We start from the raw sequence: 25,682 nt of genomic DNA on the forward strand, positions 1-25,682 counted from the left end.
GATAATTTCCTCACATCAGATTATTTATTTACCATTCGTGTGAGTGCCGTGCGGTCAATTGTTATTATTATTATCCGATTTCAATTTAATTATTAGCGATATTAATATTATATATTATTATTTTTATATTAATATATATATATATTTTTTTTCATTATACTTTAATATTTTATTGAATAAAAAAACTAAAACTTTTATATTACACAGTATATGTTTAAAATTTGACGTTTTCATCTATTGGAGGGGGGGGTGGGTGAAAACCCCCAGAACCACCCATAAATACGCCACTGACACAAGGTAATTTATTAAATCTACAGGCCGATTATTTATTGCTTATCGAATCATGCATGAGTGTTATAATATCAAAATACATTAGTGGTGTTGCTGACTGTCTTTTAGGGAACCCCTGATTATTATTTGTTGTTTTTAAAATAGATAACATGAACAGCTACGTATTACCACGAGCTGTGGTTACACACACGAGTCTGTGGTTATAAGGGTTTATTTACAAAATGTTATAGGCCGTCGAACGAAGTAAAGGCACACGTTATCTAAGTAAATATCTACAAAATTTATTGGTTTGTAAAAATACATACACGGTGTATCAAAAGTCTTCATCCAATTTTAAAAATTTATATTTATATTAAAAATGAAGATATAAGGGTAAAATAAAGTAAAATATATTCTTAAAATAGTCAAGTTTTATTTACTTTGGTTACAAATGTTTAATATGACCTCCACCGGCTGCTCGACACACATCTATACGGTAATCAAATTCTTCCCAAACGTTGCTGATCATATCTGATATCGCGACATGAACAGCATCTTTGATTCTAATTTTAAGCTCTTCCAAGGTTGTAGGTAATGGTGGTACATACACATTATCTTTTATGTAGCCCGATAAAAAAATCACACACTGTGAGGTCAGGGAAACGTGGTGACCAGGGATGAACTTCGAATAAAACTGTTAAACATGCTCGATGTTTCCGTCAGAGAAACGAGGTCGACCTGAGAGTTTCTGTGCACACAGACAACCACTTTCTTGGAACGTTTGGTGCCAACGTCGAATCCTTTGAGTAGTAGGAGCTTCAGTTCCCTAAGTTCTTCGAAAATCACGTTGAATGCTTAATGCCAACTCGCACTTATTGAAACGTATGACGTAAAACGCTTTCTGTTGTGGAGTCGTCATAACGAAACAAACTAACGGTTCCTAGTTCACTAACCATTACGATGCCAAATTTATCAACTAAATAACTTAAAATAAACTTAGTTATATAATCTTTCCATTAATACATCGGTCATTAACCTGCGATTAACTGTTGCCGAACTATATCAGTTCGTAATCGGATGAAGACTTGAAACACCGTGTATATTGTCTATCGTCTATAAACCTTATGTTCTTATTTAGTAATTTTTCTGTAATCTGTTACTAAATACCGTACTGTTTATCTTTCACCACTTACATAGTATTTAGTAACAAAAAATACACAATAAATACACAGAACAGCCCAGTGGGCATTTGCCCACCTGCCCACCGGCCCAGTCCATCCCTGAAAGCAATAGCTTTTAAAATGGCCATAATTTTGGCAGTTGAAACATTGTACGATTTCAGGACGTTTATGTGGTTTTTCTATCTTAATTTTTGTGTGGAGAATAGATGTTATGTGAAATAAGGCTTTGTTCATCTCGGTGGGTTTGAGTTCCACAAAGAATGGAATTTTATGGTTTTTAGTTTTGTTTTTATTGGTTTGCATTTAGGTTTGATTAGTATTTTTACTAAATATTTTTGTAATATGAGCTAATCACACTTCTGGTATAATAGAGTAATAAGCTACGACCGGCTGACAGCCGAGGAGTCTGAAGGCAGCAAAATAATATAACGGTTTAGATAAAGTAATTTTAGCTATTATAATTACCTATCAATATTTTCACATTTCTGAATTGAGCCGTTTTAGGATTTGGTATGATGATGAAAAACATTCAGGTCGGTTTTTTAGTTTTGAAGATACCAAACACGGTTTTGCAGGTTTTTGTAGTGTAAAGAAAATAAAATAAAATAACAGACAAGAGCAGCATCGCGTTCGTTGTGAACGATTGTCGTAACGAAGTGATCGAAAAATTTTTATTCGACTTTTAATTTTTTTTTCAAATCTCATAAGTAAAGTAAACTAGTTTGTAAATCAATGACCATACATAGATAGATACATATGGACCATACACAGATTACCTAATAACCTAAAGTACAAAGTATAGCTGAATTTTTTTAAATTTTTAAATATGGTATTTATTATAATTTAAAAATTTAATTTAATTTAATTTAATTTTGTAGGAATGAGGAAGTAATAAAAATGTCTTCGATCCTGGAACAGAAGCAAAACTATCTTACATAAAATTACCCTGTAAAATATACGTTTATAAAGCATTTGTATCATAGGCGTGCGCAGGGGGTATGCAGGGTATGCAACTGCATACCCTAAATATAGATCCTTCTTTCTAAAATTACAAAAAATAAATAAAATAAAACTATTTGGACTTATGTATATTATGTGATATTGTATTACATTATGATTTTTATTATATTTTTATATTCAGTCCCAGACAGTTTAATTTATTTTTGAAGCACAAATCATATGCTTTAATAACGATTTAATGTGTTAATGAAATTAAGAAGTAAAATAATTCAAGAGAGATTAAATAGCTATCGACTACAGATCAAGAAATGGCTATAAACTAAAATACTGAAAACATTATTGGTAATTTAATAACTCAACTGTACACAGAATTGTTTCATGATTAATTTTAATTATTTATTATATTTATTTTGTTTTTTATTTAAGTATATAATTACGTTTTTATTTATTTATCCTATTTAAACGTGTTACTCAAACCATTTCAAGTGTTATGTATTTAATTTTTTTTTTCGTAATTTATTTTAAATTTATTATTTGTATTGTTATAATTGGTTCCATCATAAACATGTAAATAAGAATTATTATTTTATGGGTCTTCAAAGACTGTGATTACCACGGTAGATTTTTTCTTCCAAGGCATTGAACCCGTATATAACCTTAAACTTTGCGTGATGTAAGAACTTAATACCGAAACGAGTTTGTTTGAAAATTAAATCAAACATGTGCGCGTATCACGAGCCTTACTTATAGCTCTTCTTGTGTTTTTTTCTGGATATAAACTTTTTTTTTAATTTTTACGCAATTTATCTGTTTTGTATGGGTTTTTAATAGTTATCGTTTATAGACAACATATCCAATATGTTGGTTTTGTTCGAAACCTCAGCTGGATACGCTATTTTTAAGGTATTTAGATATTTGCTGGTTATCTCTCATTACCACGTCTACGTCGGCTTTTCACGTTAATGGTTTCCTTTGGATTTTTTTGTTATTAGTTGCTGGACGAAAAGAAACTGAAAAATGTTAACGATTTGTACAGTCATTTTCAGACGCCGGAGGAATCGTCTAAGATGTAATTACACACCATAACTCCATAACTATATATTACATTTTGTAGTTGAAATGCTACATGGTTAAGTTTAGATAAATTATTTCGCGTTTAAGTAGTTGAGAAAAATACTCAGTTATTATGAATAATTCCTGTTTGAACATTATTATTTTATAACAGATAGTTTTAAATTCATCAGCTGTCTTATAGTTTCAGTGTACTCCTAATAAAATAGCATTTATTTTTTTTTCAAGTTAAACTACTATTATAATGTTGCTGTTATCTATTTGTCAACTATGTAATGTATAATTAGAAATAACTATTTATAAACTATTTACAGTAATATTTTATAAGTACTAAAATTTTCTTATATTTGTTTTACCTATTGTGAACTATTTACTTTCAATAATTCCATAAGTAACAAGGTTTATAGTAATAACAATTAACCACAGGTTGCATTTGTTTTTACCTAACTGGTAAAATTAGCCATATTATAATATTTATAAAATATTTTAGCAGTTATTGTACATTGAGTAATTCATGCATCATGTAATTCTGTTATTTTCACAGTTAATAATATACTATATATTTTAGCTCATATACCTTAAATTTATTTATTTTTTATTTTGAATGATTTATAATTTTAATTATTGATCATATGATTACAAACATTTAACTACCTATTAAGTACATTTAATTTTTAATTACAAATTTTGTTAATTTAATATTTTTATATATTATAAGATTAATCTATTAAGATCTTCTTAAAATTGAATTAAGTTTATGACAATATAATCATTTTCAGCGTTAAGTTAAAACATTTTCAAAAATTTGAAGATACAACAGAAGCATTGGCATCAGCTGCATCTTTAATTGAAGGAAAAATGTGCAAATCATTAAAAAAAGTATAAACCTTAAAAATTTATTAATATTTAATTTTGATTTAATAAATACAATTATTATTAATGAATGTGCTTGTCAGGTTATAAAATCTCATGTAAATACTACTGATTCATTGATGGTTGCTGATCCAAAACTTGGTTCAGCTATTAAAGAGAAATTCAATATCAGCTGTGTTTCTAGTTCTTCTGCAGGTGATTTACTTAGATGCATTCGGTCTCAGTTTGAAAATTTATTAGTTGGCCTTCCTAAGAAAGACTTAACTGCCATGTCATTAGGTTTAGCTCACAGGTACAGTTTAATGTTTCATTATAGATCTTCAGTTTATGAATGTATCTTATTTATTACAGTTTATCACGTTACAAGCTTAAATTTAGCCCTGACAAAATTGATACAATGATAGTACAAGCTATTGGACTGTTAGATGAACTTGATAAAGAAGTTAACAATTACATAATGAGATGTAGAGAATGGTATGGTTGGCATTTCCCAGAACTTGGAAAGATTCTCACTGATAATTTAGAATATGTTAAAACCATTAAAACTCTTGGTAAGTATCTTAATTTATTTGATATTATAAAATGATCATTATTATCTCTATATGAAAGAAAAAAAAAATAAAAATAAATGATTATTATTTTATTTTATTTAGGTATGAGGGAAAATGCTAAATCAATAGATTTATCCTCTATATTGAGTCCTGCATTAGAAGAGCAAGTTAAGGCTGCTGCTGAAATTTCTATGGGAACAGAAATAGCTGATGATGATATACAGCATATAGTACAAATATGTGATGAGGTATAATATTGTTGATATATTAGTTTTTATTAATGTTCTAATTTTCAACTTTAATGTTATGATTGAACCAAAAACCAAAATACATATATTATAGTTGTTCTTATATTATACAATTCTCATACTTAGTAACAGGAGTAATTTTTTTTCATTTAAAATTTAATTGGTTATAATTTTATTTACTTTAAAAGTAGTAATTACCAATATTTAATATCTTCTATGTATTCTCAATTTAATTAATAGTTTTATATATAAAATATATTTTTGGATTCATGTAATGTCATATATTTTTAAATTTCTTGGGTAGTAAATAATTTTATATATTATTAAAATTCTGTTTGTAATTTTAAAGTATTAGTCAACTTAATATTTTCTAGTATATTTTCCTTTTATGTTTTTGATATACATAATTTTTAAAATTTGATATTGGAGTATTAATTATTATTTTGTTGTGTCATTTAACAAATTCTTAATAGTTGTGTCAAGTTAAATGTGTTTTAATGGTTATTGTATCAAATTTGTAATATAATTAAGTTTAACTATTTACCATTATAAGTATTAAATATCTTTATAATAATAATAATGAGAATTTTTTTTTTTTTTTAATTAATTTTGTACATATTTGTCATTTTATTATTGTTTATTATAGATATTGGACATCTCTACTTACCGAACATCTTTGTCAGATTATTTAAAGTCTAGAATGATGGCTGTAGCACCTAATGTAACTGTACTTCTTGGTGATCTAGTTGGAGCTAGAATATTGGCTCAAGGAGGTAATTCTAAATTATTTATATTACTAATTTATTTTGTTAAACATTTTTTATGGTATTTATATAGGATCATTAGTTAATGTTGCTAAAATGCCTGCATCAACAATTCAGCTTTGTGGAGCTGAAAAAGCATTATTCAGAGCATTAAAGAAAAAACATGATACACCAAAGTATGGTCTTATTTATCATTCCAGTTTAGTTGGCCGAGCAACTGCTAAAGTTAAAGGAAGAGTGAGTATAAATTATTTAAATCAAGTAATAAATCTTCATGTTTAATATTTTTTAATTTAATTTCTACATTTTTTTTAGATGTCTCGTATGTTGGCAGCTAAGGTTGCTCTTGCTGCTCGTTTTGATGCATTTGGAGAATCTGATACAATTAGTATGGACTTGGGTACTAATCATTTGGCTAATTTAGAATATAAACTTCGTTTAATGGAAGAAGGTTCTATGACTAGAATTAGTGGAACTGCAAAAGCTAAGGCTAAATTTGAAAAATATCAAGTTAAAAGGTATCTTTATTATCTGTTTCTTTTGGAATTATTTATGTTAAAAATGGATTGTTAAACTATTTTTTTTTAATTATTTTTTTTAGAGAAATAGTACAGTATTCAGCTGCTGCTGACTCAACTATTCCTAGCAATAAACGTAAAATTGAAGATATCAGTGTGAAACAAGAATATGAAGTAAAATCTGAAGACATCAAAGAAGAACCTGGAGGTGATCATTCTTTTTTTATATTAATATTGTTTCTTTTTAAAACTAATACTAATTGTTAATTATAATTATAGTTGAACCTCCAAAAAAAAAGAAGAAAAAGAATAAGGAACAATCAAATGGAAACACTTTAAACAATGGTGCTAATGTTTCAATTAAAAGTGAACAAGATTCAGTATTAACTGAAGGTAAAATTACCTTAACTTTTAATCAATTAATTTTAACTTTTTTTGTTATTTCTTTAATTGTTAATATTTAAAAACATCAAATTTCTTTTTCACTTATGCCACATAAATATTAAAGAAATTAAAGTTAAATTATAAAGATTATGTTAATTTATGTCATAAGACTTAATTTTGATAATGATTTGTTTACAAACTTTTAAATTAGAAGCGGTGTACTGCAAACTAACAAATAATAATTTTTATAAAATATAATTAATCCATTGTTTATCATTCTCATGTTATTTAATGATATTTAATTTTTAGATTACCATTTAAAAATTGAAATTGGCCAAGCTTTGCAAAATATATTTTGATATTTGAACTAACTAATCATTAATATTTGTTTTATAGAAACACCATCAAAAAAAAAGAAAAAACGAGGAAATCAAGAACAAGTGGAAGAACATGTTATTGTTGCCGAGGATGGTAAATATGCAATTTTATTTCCTGAATTATTACATTATTTTGCTGTTTAATAGTAATTAAATTATATTTTCAAATATCAGTTGTATCTAATGTGATTAACTCAATAGTTCTATTATTTTATTTAGATGTTTCATCATATTTTTTAATATTTTATTCAATTTTGATTAAAATAAGTATTTTTGCTGCTTTTTTCGAAGTTGTAGATTAGATAGTTTAAAGTTAGTTAACTGGGAATTTTAAATTATACTTTGTGTGTTATAATCAAAGTGCTTAACTAATGTGAATCAATCTAAGTGTAACCCATGCAGCAAAATACATAATTTTATCAAAGGAAATGTCTTGTCGGCCAGCTATTGAAAAATTTAATTTTTTTAGTCTTATTATCCTAATTGAACTTAATACATATTTTGTATTCATTCAATTAATTTATATATATATATATAAATTAATTTTTTTCACAGAAAATACACCCAAAAAGAAAAAGAAGAAGAAGCAAAATAATGATTCTGTTGTTGCAGATACATCAGTTAATGAAACAATTGGTATGTTAATTTCTTGTGTGATGAACAATTGTATTGTAATTTCAGAATTCTTATTATATTATTGATTGTTTTAGTTGAACCCGGTAAAAAGAAAAAGAAAAATAAGAATAAAATTGAAGAAACTGAAACTGCAGGTAACGTTTTTAACTATTTAGACCAGCCTACTTACAATTTTTATATTTCATGTGTCAGTTTTTTTTAGTATAAAATATTTCGGTTAAAACAATTTTTTTTTAGATTATAACGCCAAAATTAAATTAAATTACTAAATACCAGGTTAAAAAAATTGATTAAATCGTTAGTAAATTAATAACTAATAAATTCTTAAATTAGTTGACAAATTTAATTTTTAAATAAATTGTATGTTAAATTAATTAACAATTTATTTGAACTATGGAGATTATATTTTTTAAATATTTTCTTATTTACAATTAGTATACATTTTTTTGTTTTAATTTTGCAGAATTAAATGTTGAAACTAACTCAGAAAAGAAAAAGAAGAAGAAGAAAAAATCTTTAAATCCAGAGTAAAGATTTTTACAAGAATTATCAATTTTTATTTTTGTTCACTTTTATAAGTCTAAATAAATTAGACTAACATAAAAATATTACACAAGATGTTATATTTTAATTTGTATTTGTATACCTTACACAAAATATTGAACTGTTGCATTCCTTCGTCATTTTTCCTTTTATAATTTAATATTTTCTGCAGCTCAATGATAATACTTGTTCAACTACAATTTATATCTTTGTCCTAAGATATTTAAGAAACAATTTTTACAAATATTTTAACTCTTTGAGGCTTGAGATTTTAATAAATAAAAAAACCCATCTTGCCCACAAACTTAGTTTTTTTCTTACTTTTTTACAACTATATACTGTTTATTACTTATAGTTAAATGTTCAAAAATTAAAGACTAAAAAAAATTATTTTTTATTTATAAAAAAGAAGTGGGTTAAAAAATATCTCGCTGCAGCATCAACAATATTTTTGGTTTACCTATTGCTTTTGCGCTGAAATAAATCGAAATAATATATAAAAATTCAAAAATCTTTATTATTTTATTTAAAATAAATACTTTAAAAAATTTTCATTTTAACATGATTGGTAATTATTAAAACAATTTTTTGAGAGATGCTGATCACTTATGTTCCAGTCACTGTCACCAATAATCATGTTTTATCTAATTATAGTTTTGGCAAGTATTGTTACGTGCCAACCGTTTGATCCGTGATTTCAGTGCTAATGTCTTAGTCAACGCTTGGATGTAGGTGTAGTGAAGAATAATTAAGACTTCATAATAATTTAATTTATTAAACTTATAAAATTATTCTAACTACAATTTATAAATATTCTACGTCCAAATAATTTGTATTATAGAAATTATTCTAAGTCCTAACAATTATAACTTATAAAAATAGTTTGAAATATTTCTAAGTCCGGAACATGACATATGCTGACGTGAAGGTACTCAGTGCAGTATAGCCAAAACTCATCTGATTTGCCCTTGTTTTCAGGTCCCTTTTATATCTGATATATGCAAGCGTGTGTAAATCTTAAATGTGTGTGTGTGTGTGTATATGAAAACTGATAATAAAATAAGATAATTTCCTGTGAATTCTGTATTTGTGAATAATCTCCCGACCGGCTCATATTCAGTGACGCACAGATATAGGATGTGGTTACTGTCGCTCTTATTACTTATTTTAATAAAATAATACAATTTAATAATAATTTAATAATCTGTCCACGGTTGTGGTTTTTGTAGTTCTGATTATCTAAATAGTTGCAAATAGATTATGTGTAACCATCCATAGATGCGTTCACAGGAACCCCCTTGTTGTGTAAGTGTTCATGTGTGTCTACGCGCGACGCGACAAAACAGCAATCTTATTGTCAATTAATGACCCTCAGATTATAACAAGAGCATAAACTAAACCAATAGTCCTAAACTTTTTTTTTCCGCGGTGCCTTTTTTTTGACCCAATTTATCCACGGTACCCTTTTGTGAGCATCATGAAAGACAGAACAAAAAGAAAATATACACAACATTTTATTAAAATTTAATTATAAATGAATGCATTTTTAAACTTAAAAAATATATTAATAAAAATTATTGTTATTATGATTTTAATTACTATCTAAATATATTATAAGGTTAAAATGTGAATGTCCGAATATACAATAGAAAATATTACATTATTTGCTATAAAATTTTTACGAAAACAATAAGGAAAAATTAATAAATAAAAAATTATCTACATTTTTAACAATATATTTTATAAACCGCAGTGCATAGTTTGGGAACCGGTGTACTAAATAATAGAAAATCAAGCTAAACGAAACTAAATCAGTACAAGTGAATAATGACCACTTATGCTAAATAACAACTCTTTGCCACACTCAAACTCAATAAAATATCGGGAAATAATTATTGACAAAAGACTCACATGGTAAGAACATACATTAAATAAAATAAAACAATGGAACACACGCCTTCGCCTCCTTTGCCCAATTAGTATACTTTTAAATTCATTATAAAAACATAAAAAATTGTAAATAAATTAGGAAGGGGGTCTCAGTTCTCATTTATGTTCCAATAATCAGGGGTGCTCGTTCTTAATTAGCCTATGGGCAGGGGCGTATTTAGATTTACTTCTAGGGAGGGAGCAACTCAAATTTTTTTTTTTAATTCAGGTTCAAAATTTACAAGTAAAATTTTTGGTAATATTTATATCAGGTGAATCCTAAATATTTGTGGTTTTTTTTTCAATCTAATGCCGAATCCACTTAAAATGGTGTTTTGTGTAGTTCTTTTTAACACCTATTTGTGTTTTGAAAGTTTCGTTTGTGTTTTATCTAATTTTTCATTAAGTATGAACTGGATCTTCAATCAAAATAATATATAATATTTATCGTTATGGGGCATCCTACAAACGTTATAAGCAATTGAGCGTTTAACGCTATAAATAGGTACCTAATTTAAATGTTATTCAATTTAAGCGTTTAAACGTTATACAAATTTAAACATTTAAAAAAATTTCCGTTTACCGTTATTGACAATTAAAACGTTATGAAAAATTTAGCGTTTTGTGTTATTTAATTAGCGTACAATTTGAAAAGTTTTCAAATGTAGTAATACTATAAAATAAATCATAATTTTTGTTTCTTAATAAAAAAAATACCCATTATTTATATAATAATTGTCTTGGTCTAAAAATTCTCGGGGGGGGGGCAATTGTCCCATCGCCCAACCTCCTCAAATACGCCACTGCCTATGGACGCATTTCAGGTAAATCTGGCCCTGCGTCTATGTCGGTAAATCATTTACCGTATTATAACATTTACGTTTTCAATTGTTGCGATCGTTACGTGACGTACGAAAAGGCTAATAACGACTCCGTGGGGTTCGTTGACCTTCTCTACTATCAGTTAATATTATCTTTGATAACGATTGCTAGTGTGCGTGATGGTTTATTGATAAGTCGTCGGCATTATATTTCGCCGCGGTGGTAATTACAAAACTACAATCGGCTTGTGGCCGTCGTCGTCGTTGTAACCGTACCAATGTTCATTGCAATGTGTTTATGCAATTCCGTGAGCTGCATTTTTGCAGTTCTGTGATCAGTTTTCCGTCCGTCAATTGTGGTTTTCGGACCGTTCTTCGGTTGCGCTTGTGACACTATTATTTCACCACAGTAATCACTTTTTATCAGACGGTATGACAAACTTGACGTGACCGGCGCGGTTTTCTTTACCACATTACTTTTTTTCCTTGTAAATCTTTTATTTTTTTAAATTTTTATCCGCGTACGGTCCTCCAGCAACGGTACCGAAATAATGAAACCACAGAACTATCACGGGAGTGATCTCTTCCTGTCGCTGTCAACCAACATCGGACTTACTGTAGATCTGGTAAATATGTGTAACTCGTCTGTTTTCCTACGACGTTCGTCAGATCATCAATTATATGTATATGACACACAACACTCATAACTTTTAAGGTGGCTATGGTTTCCTGTTCGTTACTTATTTACTAAAATGTATGATTCATTCATTCCTCTTGAATCCCTAGCAAAGCTTGATTTTCCAACATTTTTTTGTCTTCCAATATATATGAGTGCCTTAACTTATAGTTAAAGTTAAATTAGTCTAGGTCTTTTAAAAGGGTGATGTTTGATTGGGAATTCATCTATTATCGATGAAACACTACCTATATTTTTTTTCAAATTTGAGATGGAATTGTTTATTTTTACATTACCTGTTTAGAAAAATGAATAATAAGATTAATGATAAAATATTTAACTAAGTTTATTATTTCTAATATTACAATGTAATTGAATAATCAATATAAAATATGATTATCATTATTACAATTAAATTCATTAAAGTATTGTTTTATTTTATCTTCATAATGATTTGTTTTTGGAAAATTTATAAATTCATTTTTTTTTTTGTTATTACAGATGCATTGCATATATTATAGAACTCAATAAAAATATAGACAAATTGGGAGTCTAATTCTTACAATATTTTTAAATATACTATTAAAATCCTCGGACACGTTTTTTTCAACCATAACCTTTTTTGTGGTATTATACACGTTATACATATATGTTAAAAATATTAGAGGACATATGGCGTTTTATAAAAATAATTTAAATTTTAAACTAAAAAACATAGCGATTTAAAATACCTTAATAGGACTAAATGTCCTATCTTAATAATTTACAGGGACAAAATATTCGTGGACTGGTTTTTTTATAAGGACAAAATGGTGGCAGCGAAACATTGCATTTCTTATAAATTATACCTGTAAAAAATAATGTGTAAAAATTAATGTGGTAAGACACATAAGAAGAATTCTTACTGCAAATATTAGTTTATTTCTTTTTGCGGTTAGAATTAGTGGCTGTTTTAAAACCCAAATTTAATGCTAGAAATAATGTTTATAAGAGGTTAAATAAGTGGCTATAAACATGATATTTTACAAAGGTATAGGGAAGATCTAAATAATTTGGTGGTTGACCTCATGCATGTTTGTGTATTTTCATATATTGTTAGTTTTAAACAGGGATAGGCATTATCTCAGATACTTTTATCAAAGATAAGTATCTTAGATAGGTTCATTTGTATCTTGTATCCATATACTTTTTGTGGCTGTGTATCTTGTATCTTTTAATTTTGTTTGTCTAAAAAATACAAGATATAAATGAAAATATATTCTTTTCTAAGAAAAAAATAAAATTCAATTTTAAATTTGCCTTATTTAATGTACATAGTTGATTGTTAAAAGCACTAAATTAATTAAATTCGAGAAGTAGAAAACTACTTTAGGGTAAATTAGGCTAAATTATTTATTTGCCACAATAGAACTTTGTGTTCTTCAGCACCAGTTAAATAATGTTTTTCAAATGGCTTTATATATTTACCCACATATTCTAGGTTATGTGTTAACACATTTAAAAATTTAATTTCTCTTAAAAAGAATTTGTCATTTTTAAATAAATAAGTTATTAATAAATTTATATTGATTTTATTTGTATTTTATATATTGTTTTTTATCATATAATTCTAATTTAAGATAATGGGTCATGCCTATTACTGCACCCCACAATAAATGTTTGTGAGTTTTAATTTTATTGGAAATAAACAATATTGAAAAACAATGATTTTATTACTTTTACTTACATTAAAAGTAATTAAAAAAAATATTAATTGTATTTTGTATCTTAAATGATGAAAAAAATATATCTACAGTAGTATTTGTTATCTTTTTATTATTATTTTTTTTTTATTATCTTTTTTGGGAAAAAATGTATGTATCTAATATCTAGTATATCTTAATATTCTCTCAGTATCTATATTGTATCTACATACTTTATTTCAAATATCTTGCTCATCCCTGATTCTAAACACACTCAAATTTTAATTAAGATTAAAAATTTATATTAAAACCATAAAGTTCTTAATATTTTTATTTTTTTAGTGTAAATTATTTTATTAATTAAATTATGCTTATCCATAACCATTTATAAATGGCCCTGGGGGGTTTTGAACCCGACAACCCCCCGTATGTACACCAATGATCACCTTCAAGTTAATGTATGGTATCATATTTTGCACTGTTAGACAATATTAAGGAATATTATAAGACGGAAGTATAATACCATAATAAATTAAATTACATAGAAATTTAAGTACATAAGTTATTAATATTTGTGATGACGTGATTCTATTATAATGTATAATACTTATTACTTATATAACAAGTTGACATTCTGACAGCTTATACCATGCTCGTTTTATAAATCAATGACATTACATGTACTTATAGTTTGATTGCTTAATAATTTAATGCAGTATGTCCAGCATTTAATACTATGAGTAACTACTTTGTGTGAAATACTATTCAATTATAAATCGATCATGATTATAATTTAATAGTGTACTAAGTACATGTTTACATATGTAACATTTTTATCATGGAGACCATAGTTATAAATTGTATTATTTTAATTTATATGCAAATTTACTATGTTAAATCTAGGCTATTTAATATGTTGATAGAATATTATTGCATATTTTGATTTGATTTATGTTGTACTTGTACACAGTATATTTTAACCAAGTCATCATACATGTTGACCTTTTATGTTTGGTATTGGTCAATACATGTTAAAAATGTTTGGTATGATTAAATTTCTTATTTAAAACACTTAAAATTTAAAATTTTTTTTGAGCATATACCTATTGTTCTTAAACATATTTTTATTTTAAAAATTCCATTCAAATTAACTATTAAAATGTATCAGATGAGTATATGTTATTTATATTAATTCCCCATTATGGTCCTGCTATATTAAGCAAAATATAAAATTAATTTGTTTTTAAATTTTTTTATTTTCATTGAAATGTATACAAAATATTTATATGACATTATTAATATATAATAATGCATTTTTATTGTTATAATCACTTAAACCTAAATATTGGAATTGCTATATTTTAAAATTTGTAAATTTGCTTCAATAAAATAAAATAATTTAATGATTTTACTTTAATTTAGTAATATATATTGTTCTTTTATTTGTTTATAATTAACTAAACATTTATTTAAAAATGTTTACATATAAAATTAAAAGTAAAACTTAAATTTAATAAATTGTCTAATTTAGTTATAAGGTTTATATATTAATACCCATTACTGGTTTTATATGTAATATATTTTTTAATTGTGTGTTATTTTTTTTTCAGGTTAATTTTGTTATTTGTCAACTTGTAGCATTATGTATAGCACCATTAATGTACACATTTTTACCCCCAAAAAATCAATATTTTATACTACTTCGAGAAATTATTGGGCTCATCATTGGTTTATCAATGGCTTACATCTGTTTTGGATAGTAATATACAATTTTTTAAAAAATTTTAATTACAAATTTGTTATCTTAATTGTATTTATATTATTAATTAATCTTTTACTATCTATTACTACTTATGAATGTTTGTAATTTTTTCAGTCAAATGTTACATCTCATTATTCTACCATCAATATGTTATGTTACCTTGCAAACCTTAAGTCCAAATATGATACATAAGTAATTATATTTTATTATAGTAATCGTTCTTAATTATGCCTAATTCTTATTTTAATTTTTCCAGAGCTGTTTTACTCATATGTTGTGTTTATTTATCATTATTGCATGTTTATCGTCAAGTTTATGAGTATGGATCTTATACATTAGACATTACAGGTAAATTTGTTTAAAGTTATGATTTGTAGTGTAATTGAGTCTGCTTGAGTCTAGGTGTATGCTATATAATTTTCCAATTTAAAATATTTTTATTGGATTGATCAACATTAATAGTGTAGCTCTGTAATTAATGAAAATCACTGCAAACTGTGAGAATCATTTTTATAAATTAATTGTATAATTATTCATATATATACATATATATGTACTTGTATACAGAGGTAGAACTATAATTTCTTACGTCCTAGATACAATGTAAAATTAAACCCTAACATTGGCCAAAATTGAATTACCTTTCTCTACAATATTTTTTAATAATTAGCATACAATCATACTTATTGAGTTTTAAATACATTATCAGTTACAAAGTTATAAATATCAAACTAGTAATCGATAATAGATTATATGCTGTAGAAATTACACCCTCTAAAATGTTACACTTGGGAATGAATCATTTCTTCCTCCCCTTAGTTTCACTTGTATGTATTTTAATCATGCTAACCCTAATATTTCCTAACCTATACTTACCATGACGGTGGCATAAGGGCTAAAATTCCTATTACAGTTTAGTGTTAAATAAAACAATTAAAATGTGAGGGCTTCATTGTTACATTTATATTTCAGTTAAAGTTATATATATAGGTGTGTACAAAAGGGTTTTTACGGGTTCAATCCCTCCTCCCAAAATTCACAAAAATGATTAAATATGTTAATATAGAGTAAAAGTAGTTTATATACTATATAAGAATAAAAATGTATAACCTAAAAATCTCCCCAAAATATTTTTTTGTGTATGTGATTGTATACATGTATTGATTTTAATATTATATGATGTTCATTATAGTATAAGTATCATACTTTTTAGTTTAATTATAACTATTTTAATTTTTTTAGTGTAGGTATAATTACCTATAATTAGTTGCTAATAATTTACTTGTATAAATTATATTGCATATATATTTATAGAAGAATAACACTGCTGGTAATTATACAGCATAAATTTAATTTTTTTTTTTTTAATATCTTATTAATCAATTTTAGTATTTTTGCTGATATTTGTATATTGTATTGATTATTCAGGTCCAGTTATGGTAATGGTACAAAAATTATCAGCATTAGCATGTGGTTTACATGATGGTCTTTTGGTTGACAAAAAAGAATTAACAGATATTCAAAAGCGTTATATGATTAGGTTGAATATAGTTAAAAAAATGTATTCAAGTTAATTATATACTAATATATATTTTAATAATATTTTTAGAAAAAAACCAACACCAATGCATTATATCAGCTACTTATTGACATTTCAAACCATTTTGGCAGGACCTAATGCATTTTTTGAGGACTATATGGCTTATTTAGATGGTTCCAATTTTCCTAAAAAAATACCAAAAGAGGTAAATATTATCATAAACTCCTTTGTATGAAAACATCTAATAAATTATCTACTTATATTTATTTAATTTAATTAATATATTCCATAATGTAAATATTTTTTTTTAGGCAAAATCTGCTCCATCACCTTTGATACCAGTTTTGAAAAAGATATTGATTACATTTATGTGTGCTTTTATAATTTATTTCATCGTACCAATGTATCCTGCTTCTACACTAATTGGTTTGTAACTATTTTAAAACATTTATTATGTCTTTTCTTATTTCATATACTATAAAATTATTTAGAATTTGGTTTAAGACTAATAAATAAATAATATTAATTATTAATTTAATTATATAATATTTGAGCTATTAATAATTTATATAAAATGTTTTAAAAATCTACATTTTTGATATATTTTCAGATGATGAATTTTTACGCAATTCTCCGTTTTACTCAAAAATTTGGTTTATTATAGTAATAACATCTCTAACTCGATTTAAATATTACTTTGCTTGGACTTTAGCTGATGCTGTTTGCAATGCTTCTGGTTTTGGATTTTCTGGTTATAATGAGAAAGGTGATCAAAAATGGAATTTACTTGATAACATCGATATTTTAGGAGTAGAGGTATACATTTGAATAATCATAAAATTATTAGGTTTTGTTCATCACAATATATAAATTTTTTTTTTTGATTTGTTCTAGTTTGGTGTTAACTTCAGAGCTACAATTGATGCATGGAACAAAGGCACAAATCTATGGCTCCGTTATGTTATGTATGAAAGAGCATCGCCTAAATACAATACTGTCATGACATATACCCTCTCTGCATTCTGGCATGGGTTCTATCCTGGGTATTATGTGACATTCCTTACTGGAGCACTATTTACAAATAGTGCAAGAATGGTTATTACATAAAGCCTTTTAACTATAATAGTAAAATAGTAAATATAGTATTTTTTTTATTATTCTAGGTTCGGAGATGTTTATGGCACAGATTCCAACAACCTAAACCTGTTAAATTAGCCTATGACATTGTTACATGTTTCTTGACAAGACTTTGCTTATCTTACATGACATTTTCCTTCATAATATTAGAATTTATGCCTGCCATACGTGTATTTTGGTGAGAAAAAACTAATTACATTATTTACCACTTTTTTTTTTTAAATATTTCATATAGTTTGCAATATTTGGTGTGCTTTTTTAACTGTTATAATTTTTTTTTTCAGGCATATTAAGTTCTATTTACACATATTAGCTGCGTTAGGATTGTATGTTCTACCATTAATAGTTCCACCGGTCAGATCAGTGAAGAAAAAAGTACAATAATTGTATGTTGATGATTATAGTTAGTTGCTATAATCTCTATGTATCTGATCAATAAAAGACTGTATGAGTGGTAAATCAAATGTTTATAAAGTTCAGTTTTCTAAAATTACTTAAATAAAGTAATGTCAACAAGATTTAAGAATCTAAACAGAATTTGGGGTAGTAGAAAGTAATATGATTTATAGATATTAATATATTAGGTATTAATTTGTTGGGGATGGCCAAATAATTGTTTGTTTAATTTTATTTATTACACAAAGATTTTTAATTAAATAATGAGAATTATTTGGTAGATACATTTTTTTAATTTAATTTTTTTTAAATAGACAACCTATGTATAGAATTATTTACTCATAATAATATTATAAATAGTAATTTTTGTTATGTTATTTAGAAATATATATGTGTTTATGAATTTTTTTATAATTTCATAATTTAATTGAATGTATGTATACATAATTATTTAATTTTATGTGGCGAAATAAAATTAAAAAATACTTATTTCTTAGAAGTATTTCACATTTTGAAAATTACTTGATATCATTGGCCATCTCTGATATTTTTCTAATGGTTTGATAAAATTGTATTTTATAAGAACAATGGTTATACTTCAGTGTTCTGTTTGTCAAAGTAAAAAAAAAATAATAGCCCATAATATATTAAGTAGAATAAATTAAACTTACATTTGAAATTAATAATATATATTATTTTTATCAATCAAAACAAATTTTGGTAAGATTCTAAATTACCAATACAATTTCTGAAAAATTGAATAACAATTATTTATTATATTGTAAGTATAATAATAGGACAATTTTTATTAAAAAAGACTCAAATTAAAATTATGAATATTTTGCTCATAATTTTTTTTATTAATTTCAAAGTAGAAAAAAATATATAGTTTATAAAAACTTGTTTATACATAAAAAAATTGTATCTCATCAATTATATTATTAAAAAAGTATATTTGAATATATAAGTGTATTTATTTCTTGGGATTATAATTTTTTTCTCTTTATGGTGTTAGGTTAAATATTTTATGCTAACAATTAAATTAACAATAGGCACTATTTTAGTTTGAGTACACACTTAACAGCTAAGCAGAGTACAATAGTGTATTAACAATTAAATGGGTTTCTTACTAGTGAACAGGCCACAAGAAAAGTAATTTTACAAATGTCTTCTTTGAGATTTAGACTAAAATTAACTGTCTATTTTATTGTAAAACTAAATATATTACATGATTAATAGCAATGAACTTAAATTTTGTTTAATTTTAGTTAAAAATTTATAAATTAGTTTTGGATTTGTGTAAACAATGTTCTATAGTTGAAGTTTCAAACATAAATTTATGTTGAAATTTTAATGCTTCGAGTCCAAAACTTGTCCAATTGGGTAATAAATACCTTGAAAATAGTTCTAAACATTTTGGAGATGAAGGCAAATAAGGAGTTAATAATTCTAAAAAAAAAAAATTACATAAAATAATATAAAAATTATAAAAATTGAATCAGTAACAATAAGAAATTGAATTACTTTCATAAATTAAGAATAAAAACCATAATTACCAGTTAATGGAGGTTTATGTGAATGAACTGAACTTGGAACACTTGCAATTAATTTATTTTCTTCAGGATTTATTAATTCAGAATCACTGTCAATTTTTCTTCCAAATATTATACGTTCATAAGGCTGTTTACCAGTTGATGATGCAAAATTGCAAATAAATTCTCCAGATTTAGTTACCTGAAGTATATTAAATTAATCATTCAACAAATATTTTATAATTACACAAATATTAAAATAAATTATTAATAGTAAGTTTTGATTAAATACATATTGAATGTAAATTTAATCAATGACTAAAGCTAGAAATAGTACCTTTATCCAGTACCAACATGCCAGATATTTTACTTTCCACGCTGGGAATAATACACTTTTCAATGAATCAATGTGATTTTGAGAATTTGTACACCATACACAAACTAAACCATTTGTATTAAGAAAATCGTCTATTGGTAACTGTGCTAAATCCTTGTCAATCATCATGGAATACCTAAGAATATATAACATTAATAACTATTAATAGTGAATACTATTTAACCAATATATTCAATACATATAGTATTTTAATTACTTTAATACCCTTCATCTCTATTAAATTTTTTTCTCCTTTGAATGTATGTATTAGTCCATGGTGGATCCATCAATATTAAATCATATTTTTCATTTCCGAGTTTTTTCATGTTAATAACATCATCACAATAAAACTTACAATTCGGAGGAAACATATAGCCATTTTCTTCATGTAAAATTGGATTTGAGTTTTGTCCAAATAATGTTTTTAACTCTTTGGTCTTTTCGTAAAATTCAATAGATGCTTGTCTAGCACAGCTATTATTCTCAGAAGTGCTAATCGGCACAGAAAATATAACACTGTTGGTTTTTAAGTTAGATATGAAAGTTTTGATTCTTTGAACTATTTCATTTACCTAAAAACAATGAGTGTTATACGTTTTCCGAAACAATGTGTTTTATAGTGAATGCATTGCCGTGAACGATTTGATGAAACAACATTACCAATTCTACGTGATAATTTGAATGATTTACCATAGGTTGTAGATGTTTCCGTTTGCGTTTTGTGCTGACGCCATAGTCATCATCATCTTTCGATCGGGTGTTAATTGCTTGTTGTTTTTCCTTAACGAATGGATTGTCAATGTGAAAAAAATGTTCGTAAAAAAACATAATGTTTTCGCTCACGGCTGTACGGTACAATTTCGAGATGAACAACTCGTGCGATATGAAATAACCGACGTCATCGTTGTACAAGACACTCATGGCTAAATAATGATTATACAAGCGACCTAAGACTTAAAATAAAAACTAAACTTAGATAAAGGTAAAAATATTAAATTCAAATAAGAATTTGAGCTGCAGTTGTTTTGAGATCGTACGTCGAGTCCGGTGATAACGCTGATACTGACACGCAGGATAGCTGTGTTACGAACATACATAGATATAGGTTCTTACGACTTTTACTACATAGGAGAGACCACATTAATCGTAAATAGTAGGGATCGGGAAATGATTATAAATAATATAATATTCGCAACAATAGAAAGGAACTATTAATTTAAATCAGAGAGTAATACAAGCACACATTATAATATAATGTTAGTAGTATAGTAATAATGTATAGTAATAATGTTTTAAAAAATATATACATCTCCGTAATATATCATACTGATGTTTTTCTATTAAAAATAACTATAATAGAAAGACATCAGTATGATATATTACGGAGATGTAGGTCCTTACTAATCATATTGTAGAGAAGACAATTAGTACATAATAAATTAAAAAAACTATTATAGAAAGCAGTGGCGTAAATATATTAGGAATTACATGTCTATGCAGTGACACAACTTCAATAATCTGGGCCTGTGTGTAAATAAAATTAATCCTCCCTCCCCGCGTCCGGAATCTACAGGGGAACAAATTAATTTTAATAAAACTATTTTGAATTTCGATTATACAGGCCGCAAAAGAAACGTTGATGTACGATAATGTGTACAAAACAAAATTAATCAACAATATTGTTCAATCTCCAGTAATGATTATTATTAGAAAATGGTTTTATTTTCTTGCTTTCTACATAGTTTTAAACTATTATCACCGAGTCCTATTATAAGCCGGAGCTATGTGCCCGCGTGTTCGACACACGTTACACACTCGGTTATTGCGGCACTGCGTCTATGGTTGAATGTTCTGTGGTTGTAGTAGTACAGTAGTCACTCGATAATTCGAAATTCGGGGGACCGAGTTAAAAATTCGATTTATAGAGGTTTTCGATTTACCGAGTGTTCGAATAATCGAAGGAAAAAAATTAATAAATAAAATACATTGTACGATATATACATATATATATATATAACGTTTATTTTGACATTAACTTATCATAAATATAATTATGTACATTTTAAAATTTTTAATTGATATTTATTTATTACACATACATAGTATTATATTTTATATACATATTACATATTAAAGAAATCTGTTTTTTTTTTTGTGAAAAATTGTTGGTCGCAATCTGGTCCATAGCATTGTCTAACTTAATAATAGCATTAAAAATTGTATCGCATCTTTTTTCGTCCATTTCAGATTGTTCAAAAAATTGACGTAATCCTGACATAAACAATTTTGCTTCTTTTAACGATATGACAGGAACCTCCGCCTCCTCTTCCTCGTCATCATTGTCAGAATTGTGCTGATTGACTGAAGTGGATTGAATAATTTCCTCGTCAGTAAAAGTACCAGCAGTTGCGACATTATCGTCAAAGTGAACAAATTCTTCAAATGATACGGGAACTTCTAGTCTGTTCCATGTGCTAAGCAGAACTTCAACCTCCTCACTTTGAACAGGAATACCTTCACCAATTTTCTGTCCATCCTTAATAAAACCACAAGTTCTGAAGCAATTCACGATGGTTTGTGCACTAACATTTTCCCATGCTTTGAGTACCATTTTCATAGCAGTGAGTATAGAAATTTTACATGGAACATCACCCATGCACGCCAACACTTCTCGAACAATTTCCTTTCGATACATCATTTTAAAAATTTTTATTATTCCTTGGTCTAGTGGTTGGAAAGTTGATGTAGTGTTGGGAGGTAAAAAATTAATTTTTATATTTTCAAGATGAGGAATATTATTGTGTGAAATTCGAATTATAGAGATTCGTGAAAAAAAAATTCGAATTGTAGAGTGTGCCTCACCGACAGACATTTCGAATTATCGAGGGGACCGGAATACATGTATTTTTTTCTAATTATAGAGGTTTTCTCATGGGACTTAGCGTTTAGTTCGATTTATGGAGTTTTTCGAATTATCGAGGTTCGAATTATCGAGTGACTACTGTATTTTCCCGTGTTATCAGTTTCGATGACCATATTGTCATGGAACAAAAGGATTCGTAAATACCACCTACCACGTTATCACGGGCGTTACGACGAGGATTCCAGTCCAGGGCGTTTGTCACAACCCGTCCGTCGCCGTTGTTGTTGTTGTTTACCTGTTTCGCGTTGTCCGTTGTTATATTTTTCACGCATAACGTAATTCAGCCGTTCGGGAACCACGACCGAGGATTGCCATAATCGTGTCCCGAGAACTGCACGACCGCTTGAATGCCTGACAAACAGTAAACAGTACAGTGAACGGTCTTCTGTTGACCGTTTTCAGCGCCCGTGCGCATTATGTCAGTGGTTCTAGACGATAAGGACGAGTTCACAAGAAACCCGTTCTTCAGTGAACACGAGCCCAGCAACTATCAACAGTTTTACGCCACGCTCGGCGTGTGTACCGTGTTCGCCGTCATCCTGCTCGTTTTGAACCTCTTCTTCTGCTGCTTCTCCAAGCACAGACACTACTGGCGCAACAGTGAAACGGGTAAGCGATGACCATGCAGACGCTTGTTGTATTTGTTTGTTTATTCGTTTGTTTTTTCCCCGCAGGCAACCGTTATATACTGCCCATTTGGATAAAGACACCGGCCAAGCAAGCTCCGTTGGACCTTAAAGAGTTGGAGACTAACTTTTCGAAATCAAAACCTGTGTACGACTCAGGTGTGCCTCAAGAATTTGTTGAGCTCCACAAAAAAGAAAGTGATATCTGAACCGCCATGTTTCATGTGTTTGCACCGTTGATTTTGTTGCTGGCAATGTTTGTGTTGTTCGTTATCGTTGCCATAGTTCGCTATGGTGAACGGTTCTGTCCAGTACACAGAGACCCAGACAATTATAATCATTATAATGATGAATATGTTGAACAAGTATCATATGCTTGATTATAATTTTAAATAATTAATAATTAATATGGGTTGAAATTTTATTATTTTTAAGTTTATACAGCAAAGTATTATCTGTCAAATTAGACTCAGTGTAATCAAATTTAATGTGAATATTAAAATTATTATTAACATATAATTAACAATATTTTAAATAATAATAACAGGACTGATTAATGAACACAATATATTTTAAGTATGTCAATTTTGTTATACTAGTAAACTGTATTTTCTCATAGAGAATTTTACACAATTTATTTTAGTTTAAATGCACTTGCTTTAATAAATAATAACAATTTTTGGATCTGAAATATGCATGTCACTAATTTGAATAAAACACAACAGCATTTTATGTGTATAGAGTTTGTTTGCTGTATTCTAGGAAATTACATAATGTTACTTTATAATTTTAATTATAAAAAAATCATTTAAAATATAACTTTTTATTTAAATCACTAGTAAAATCAAAGAGCATTTTTTTTATATTCACTTTTAGAACTACTCAACATTTTAAACTAATGTTTATTTATATCTATATTGAGCTTAAAAATAAGTTTTTTTTATTATTAATTTAACTATTCCGTCCACATTGTGATAAGTTTAAATTAAGAATAGTTGTATTTATAACTCATGGATGAGTGTAAATTATAAAGTAGAATTTATATATTTTTGATTAATTACGAATTTACAATTAACACATTGTACTAAATTATTCTTGTTAAATTTTATATATTACTTTTATTTGCTTGTTCAATTGTGAAAATCATATTGTAATCATGTTAGATTATGTACACGTAATTCATAATTGGTGTATTTGACTTAAAAGAAAAATTCAGTATTATTTTTTAAGAGCTTAAATCTCAATTGTCGTCCAATAAGCTAACATTTTTGTAACTGCTGTTAACATTTAATATTTTTATAAATTATATTTTATAATATATATATTAGTATTTTATCTAAATATTATGTTAATTGTTATTTATTATTTAGTTGATTTAATGATTGAAGTTTAAAATTGAAGAATTCTTCTGAGTAAAATAAAATTTAATTTTAAAAAGTTTAAAATACATACATTTTACCATTAAAAATACATTTTTACAAAAATGTATATCAATTAATCAATAACTATGTTATATTTTCATTTTGGTTTTGCTTAAACACATTCTTTGTGTAGTATTACTATAAATAATATACTGAGAATGCCATAGTCTATAAGTACTTACGAATGAAAGGAATTAGGTTTTTAAAAAACTATCTTATATTTTCTTTCTTTCAATTAATATTGTTTTAAACAATATATTACCAGAGTCATTAAAAAAAAGTGTTACCACTCAAAAATTATTATTTTCACTATTTTTATTAAAATAGGAACTATCACATTGATTCATGCAAATGTGAAGTATGTAAATTCGACTGTTTTATTTTTTAATTTGATATTATCTAATTTCAATGTTTTGTTCAGTATACATTTGGTAGGTTTCTCCAACAATATTTTTTTTGAATATCGGTGATTTCTAAAAAAATAA

The 25,682-nt window shown here is 26.6% G+C and overlaps 4 protein-coding genes across 6 annotated transcripts; 3 read left to right on the forward strand and 1 right to left on the reverse strand.

Annotated features, from left to right (window-relative positions):
- The first annotated feature begins 3,103 nt into the window (after window positions 1-3,103).
- Window positions 3,104-8,464, forward strand: LOC112685079 (nucleolar protein 58). Its single transcript, XM_025556848.1, has 15 exons — window positions 3,104-3,314; window positions 3,404-3,480; window positions 4,262-4,361; window positions 4,439-4,647; window positions 4,707-4,906; window positions 5,009-5,154; window positions 5,801-5,927; window positions 5,992-6,155; window positions 6,234-6,436; window positions 6,520-6,644; window positions 6,716-6,829; window positions 7,217-7,291; window positions 7,753-7,833; window positions 7,908-7,967; window positions 8,297-8,464. Exons 1-15 carry the CDS (start codon window positions 3,270-3,272, stop codon window positions 8,362-8,364), a joined length of 1,794 nt encoding a protein of 597 aa, XP_025412633.1. The 5' UTR covers window positions 3,104-3,269; the 3' UTR covers window positions 8,365-8,464.
- A 3,213-nt stretch (window positions 8,465-11,677) lies between these two features.
- On the forward strand, window positions 11,678-18,499 carry LOC112685077 (lysophospholipid acyltransferase 1-like). The gene is made up of 11 exons (XM_025556847.1): window positions 11,678-11,752; window positions 15,095-15,243; window positions 15,361-15,438; window positions 15,503-15,594; window positions 16,675-16,786; window positions 16,856-16,991; window positions 17,098-17,212; window positions 17,397-17,602; window positions 17,681-17,881; window positions 17,950-18,101; window positions 18,208-18,499. Exons 1-11 carry the CDS (start codon window positions 11,678-11,680, stop codon window positions 18,305-18,307), a joined length of 1,416 nt encoding a protein of 471 aa, XP_025412632.1. The 3' UTR covers window positions 18,308-18,499.
- A 795-nt stretch (window positions 18,500-19,294) lies between these two features.
- LOC112685065 (methyltransferase-like protein 4) lies at window positions 19,295-22,067 on the reverse strand. 3 transcript variants are annotated; one of them, XM_025556835.1, is made up of 6 exons: window positions 21,716-22,067; window positions 20,918-21,305; window positions 20,453-20,799; window positions 20,189-20,363; window positions 19,876-20,053; window positions 19,295-19,768 (listed from the first exon to the last, which is right to left on the reverse strand). In XM_025556835.1, the coding sequence occupies exons 2-6, from the start codon at window positions 21,146-21,148 to the stop codon at window positions 19,596-19,598; spliced, it is 1,104 nt and encodes a 367-aa protein (XP_025412620.1). In that variant the 5' UTR covers window positions 21,149-21,305; window positions 21,716-22,067; the 3' UTR covers window positions 19,295-19,595. The 3 variants fall into 3 exon arrangements, with proteins under 3 accessions (XP_025412620.1, XP_025412619.1, XP_025412621.1); XM_025556834.1 differs by having other exon boundaries at window positions 21,629-22,067; XM_025556836.1 differs by lacking the exon at window positions 21,716-22,067 and having other exon boundaries at window positions 20,918-21,007; window positions 21,071-21,464.
- A 1,281-nt stretch (window positions 22,068-23,348) lies between these two features.
- On the forward strand, window positions 23,349-24,083 carry LOC112685068. Its single transcript, XM_025556838.1, has 2 exons — window positions 23,349-23,759; window positions 23,825-24,083. The coding sequence occupies exons 1-2, from the start codon at window positions 23,567-23,569 to the stop codon at window positions 23,983-23,985; spliced, it is 354 nt and encodes a 117-aa protein (XP_025412623.1). The 5' UTR covers window positions 23,349-23,566; the 3' UTR covers window positions 23,986-24,083.
- Window positions 24,084-25,682: the final 1,599 nt, after the last annotated feature.

Source organism: Sipha flava, unplaced genomic scaffold, assembly GCF_003268045.1.
Source record: "Sipha flava isolate LNK unplaced genomic scaffold, YSA_version1 264_pilon_pilon, whole genome shotgun sequence".
Classification (NCBI taxonomy): domain Eukaryota; kingdom Metazoa; phylum Arthropoda; class Insecta; order Hemiptera; family Aphididae; genus Sipha; species Sipha flava.

Bases quoted from the DNA above. Each gene is read 5' to 3' on its own strand.
- LOC112685079 (XM_025556848.1), top strand. From the start codon at position 3,270: ATGTTGGTTTTGTTCGAAACCTCAGCTGGATACGCTATTTTTAAG. The intron at 3,481-4,261 runs GTAATTACACAC...AATCATTTTCAG, and splicing joins CCGGAGGAATCGTCTAAGAT to CGTTAAGTTAAAACATTTTC. The intron at 7,968-8,296 runs GTAACGTTTTTA...TTAATTTTGCAG, and splicing joins TGAAGAAACTGAAACTGCAG to AATTAAATGTTGAAACTAAC.
- LOC112685077 (XM_025556847.1), top strand. From the start codon at position 11,678: ATGAAACCACAGAACTATCACGGGAGTGATCTCTTCCTGTCGCTGTCA. The intron at 15,244-15,360 runs GTAATATACAAT...TAATTTTTTCAG, and splicing joins GCTTACATCTGTTTTGGATA to TCAAATGTTACATCTCATTA. The intron at 17,603-17,680 runs GTATACATTTGA...GATTTGTTCTAG, and splicing joins TCGATATTTTAGGAGTAGAG to TTTGGTGTTAACTTCAGAGC.
- LOC112685065 (XM_025556835.1), bottom strand. From the start codon at position 21,148: ATGAGTGTCTTGTACAACGATGACGTCGGTTATTTCATATCGCACGAG. The intron at 20,800-20,917 runs GTAAATCATTCA...CATTGTTTTTAG, and splicing joins GGAAACATCTACAACCTATG to GTAAATGAAATAGTTCAAAG. The intron at 20,364-20,452 runs GTATTAAAGTAA...ATATATTCTTAG, and splicing joins AAATTTAATAGAGATGAAGG to GTATTCCATGATGATTGACA.
- LOC112685068 (XM_025556838.1), top strand. From the start codon at position 23,567: ATGTCAGTGGTTCTAGACGATAAGGACGAGTTCACAAGAAACCCGTTC. The intron at 23,760-23,824 runs GTAAGCGATGAC...TTTTCCCCGCAG, and splicing joins CTGGCGCAACAGTGAAACGG to GCAACCGTTATATACTGCCC.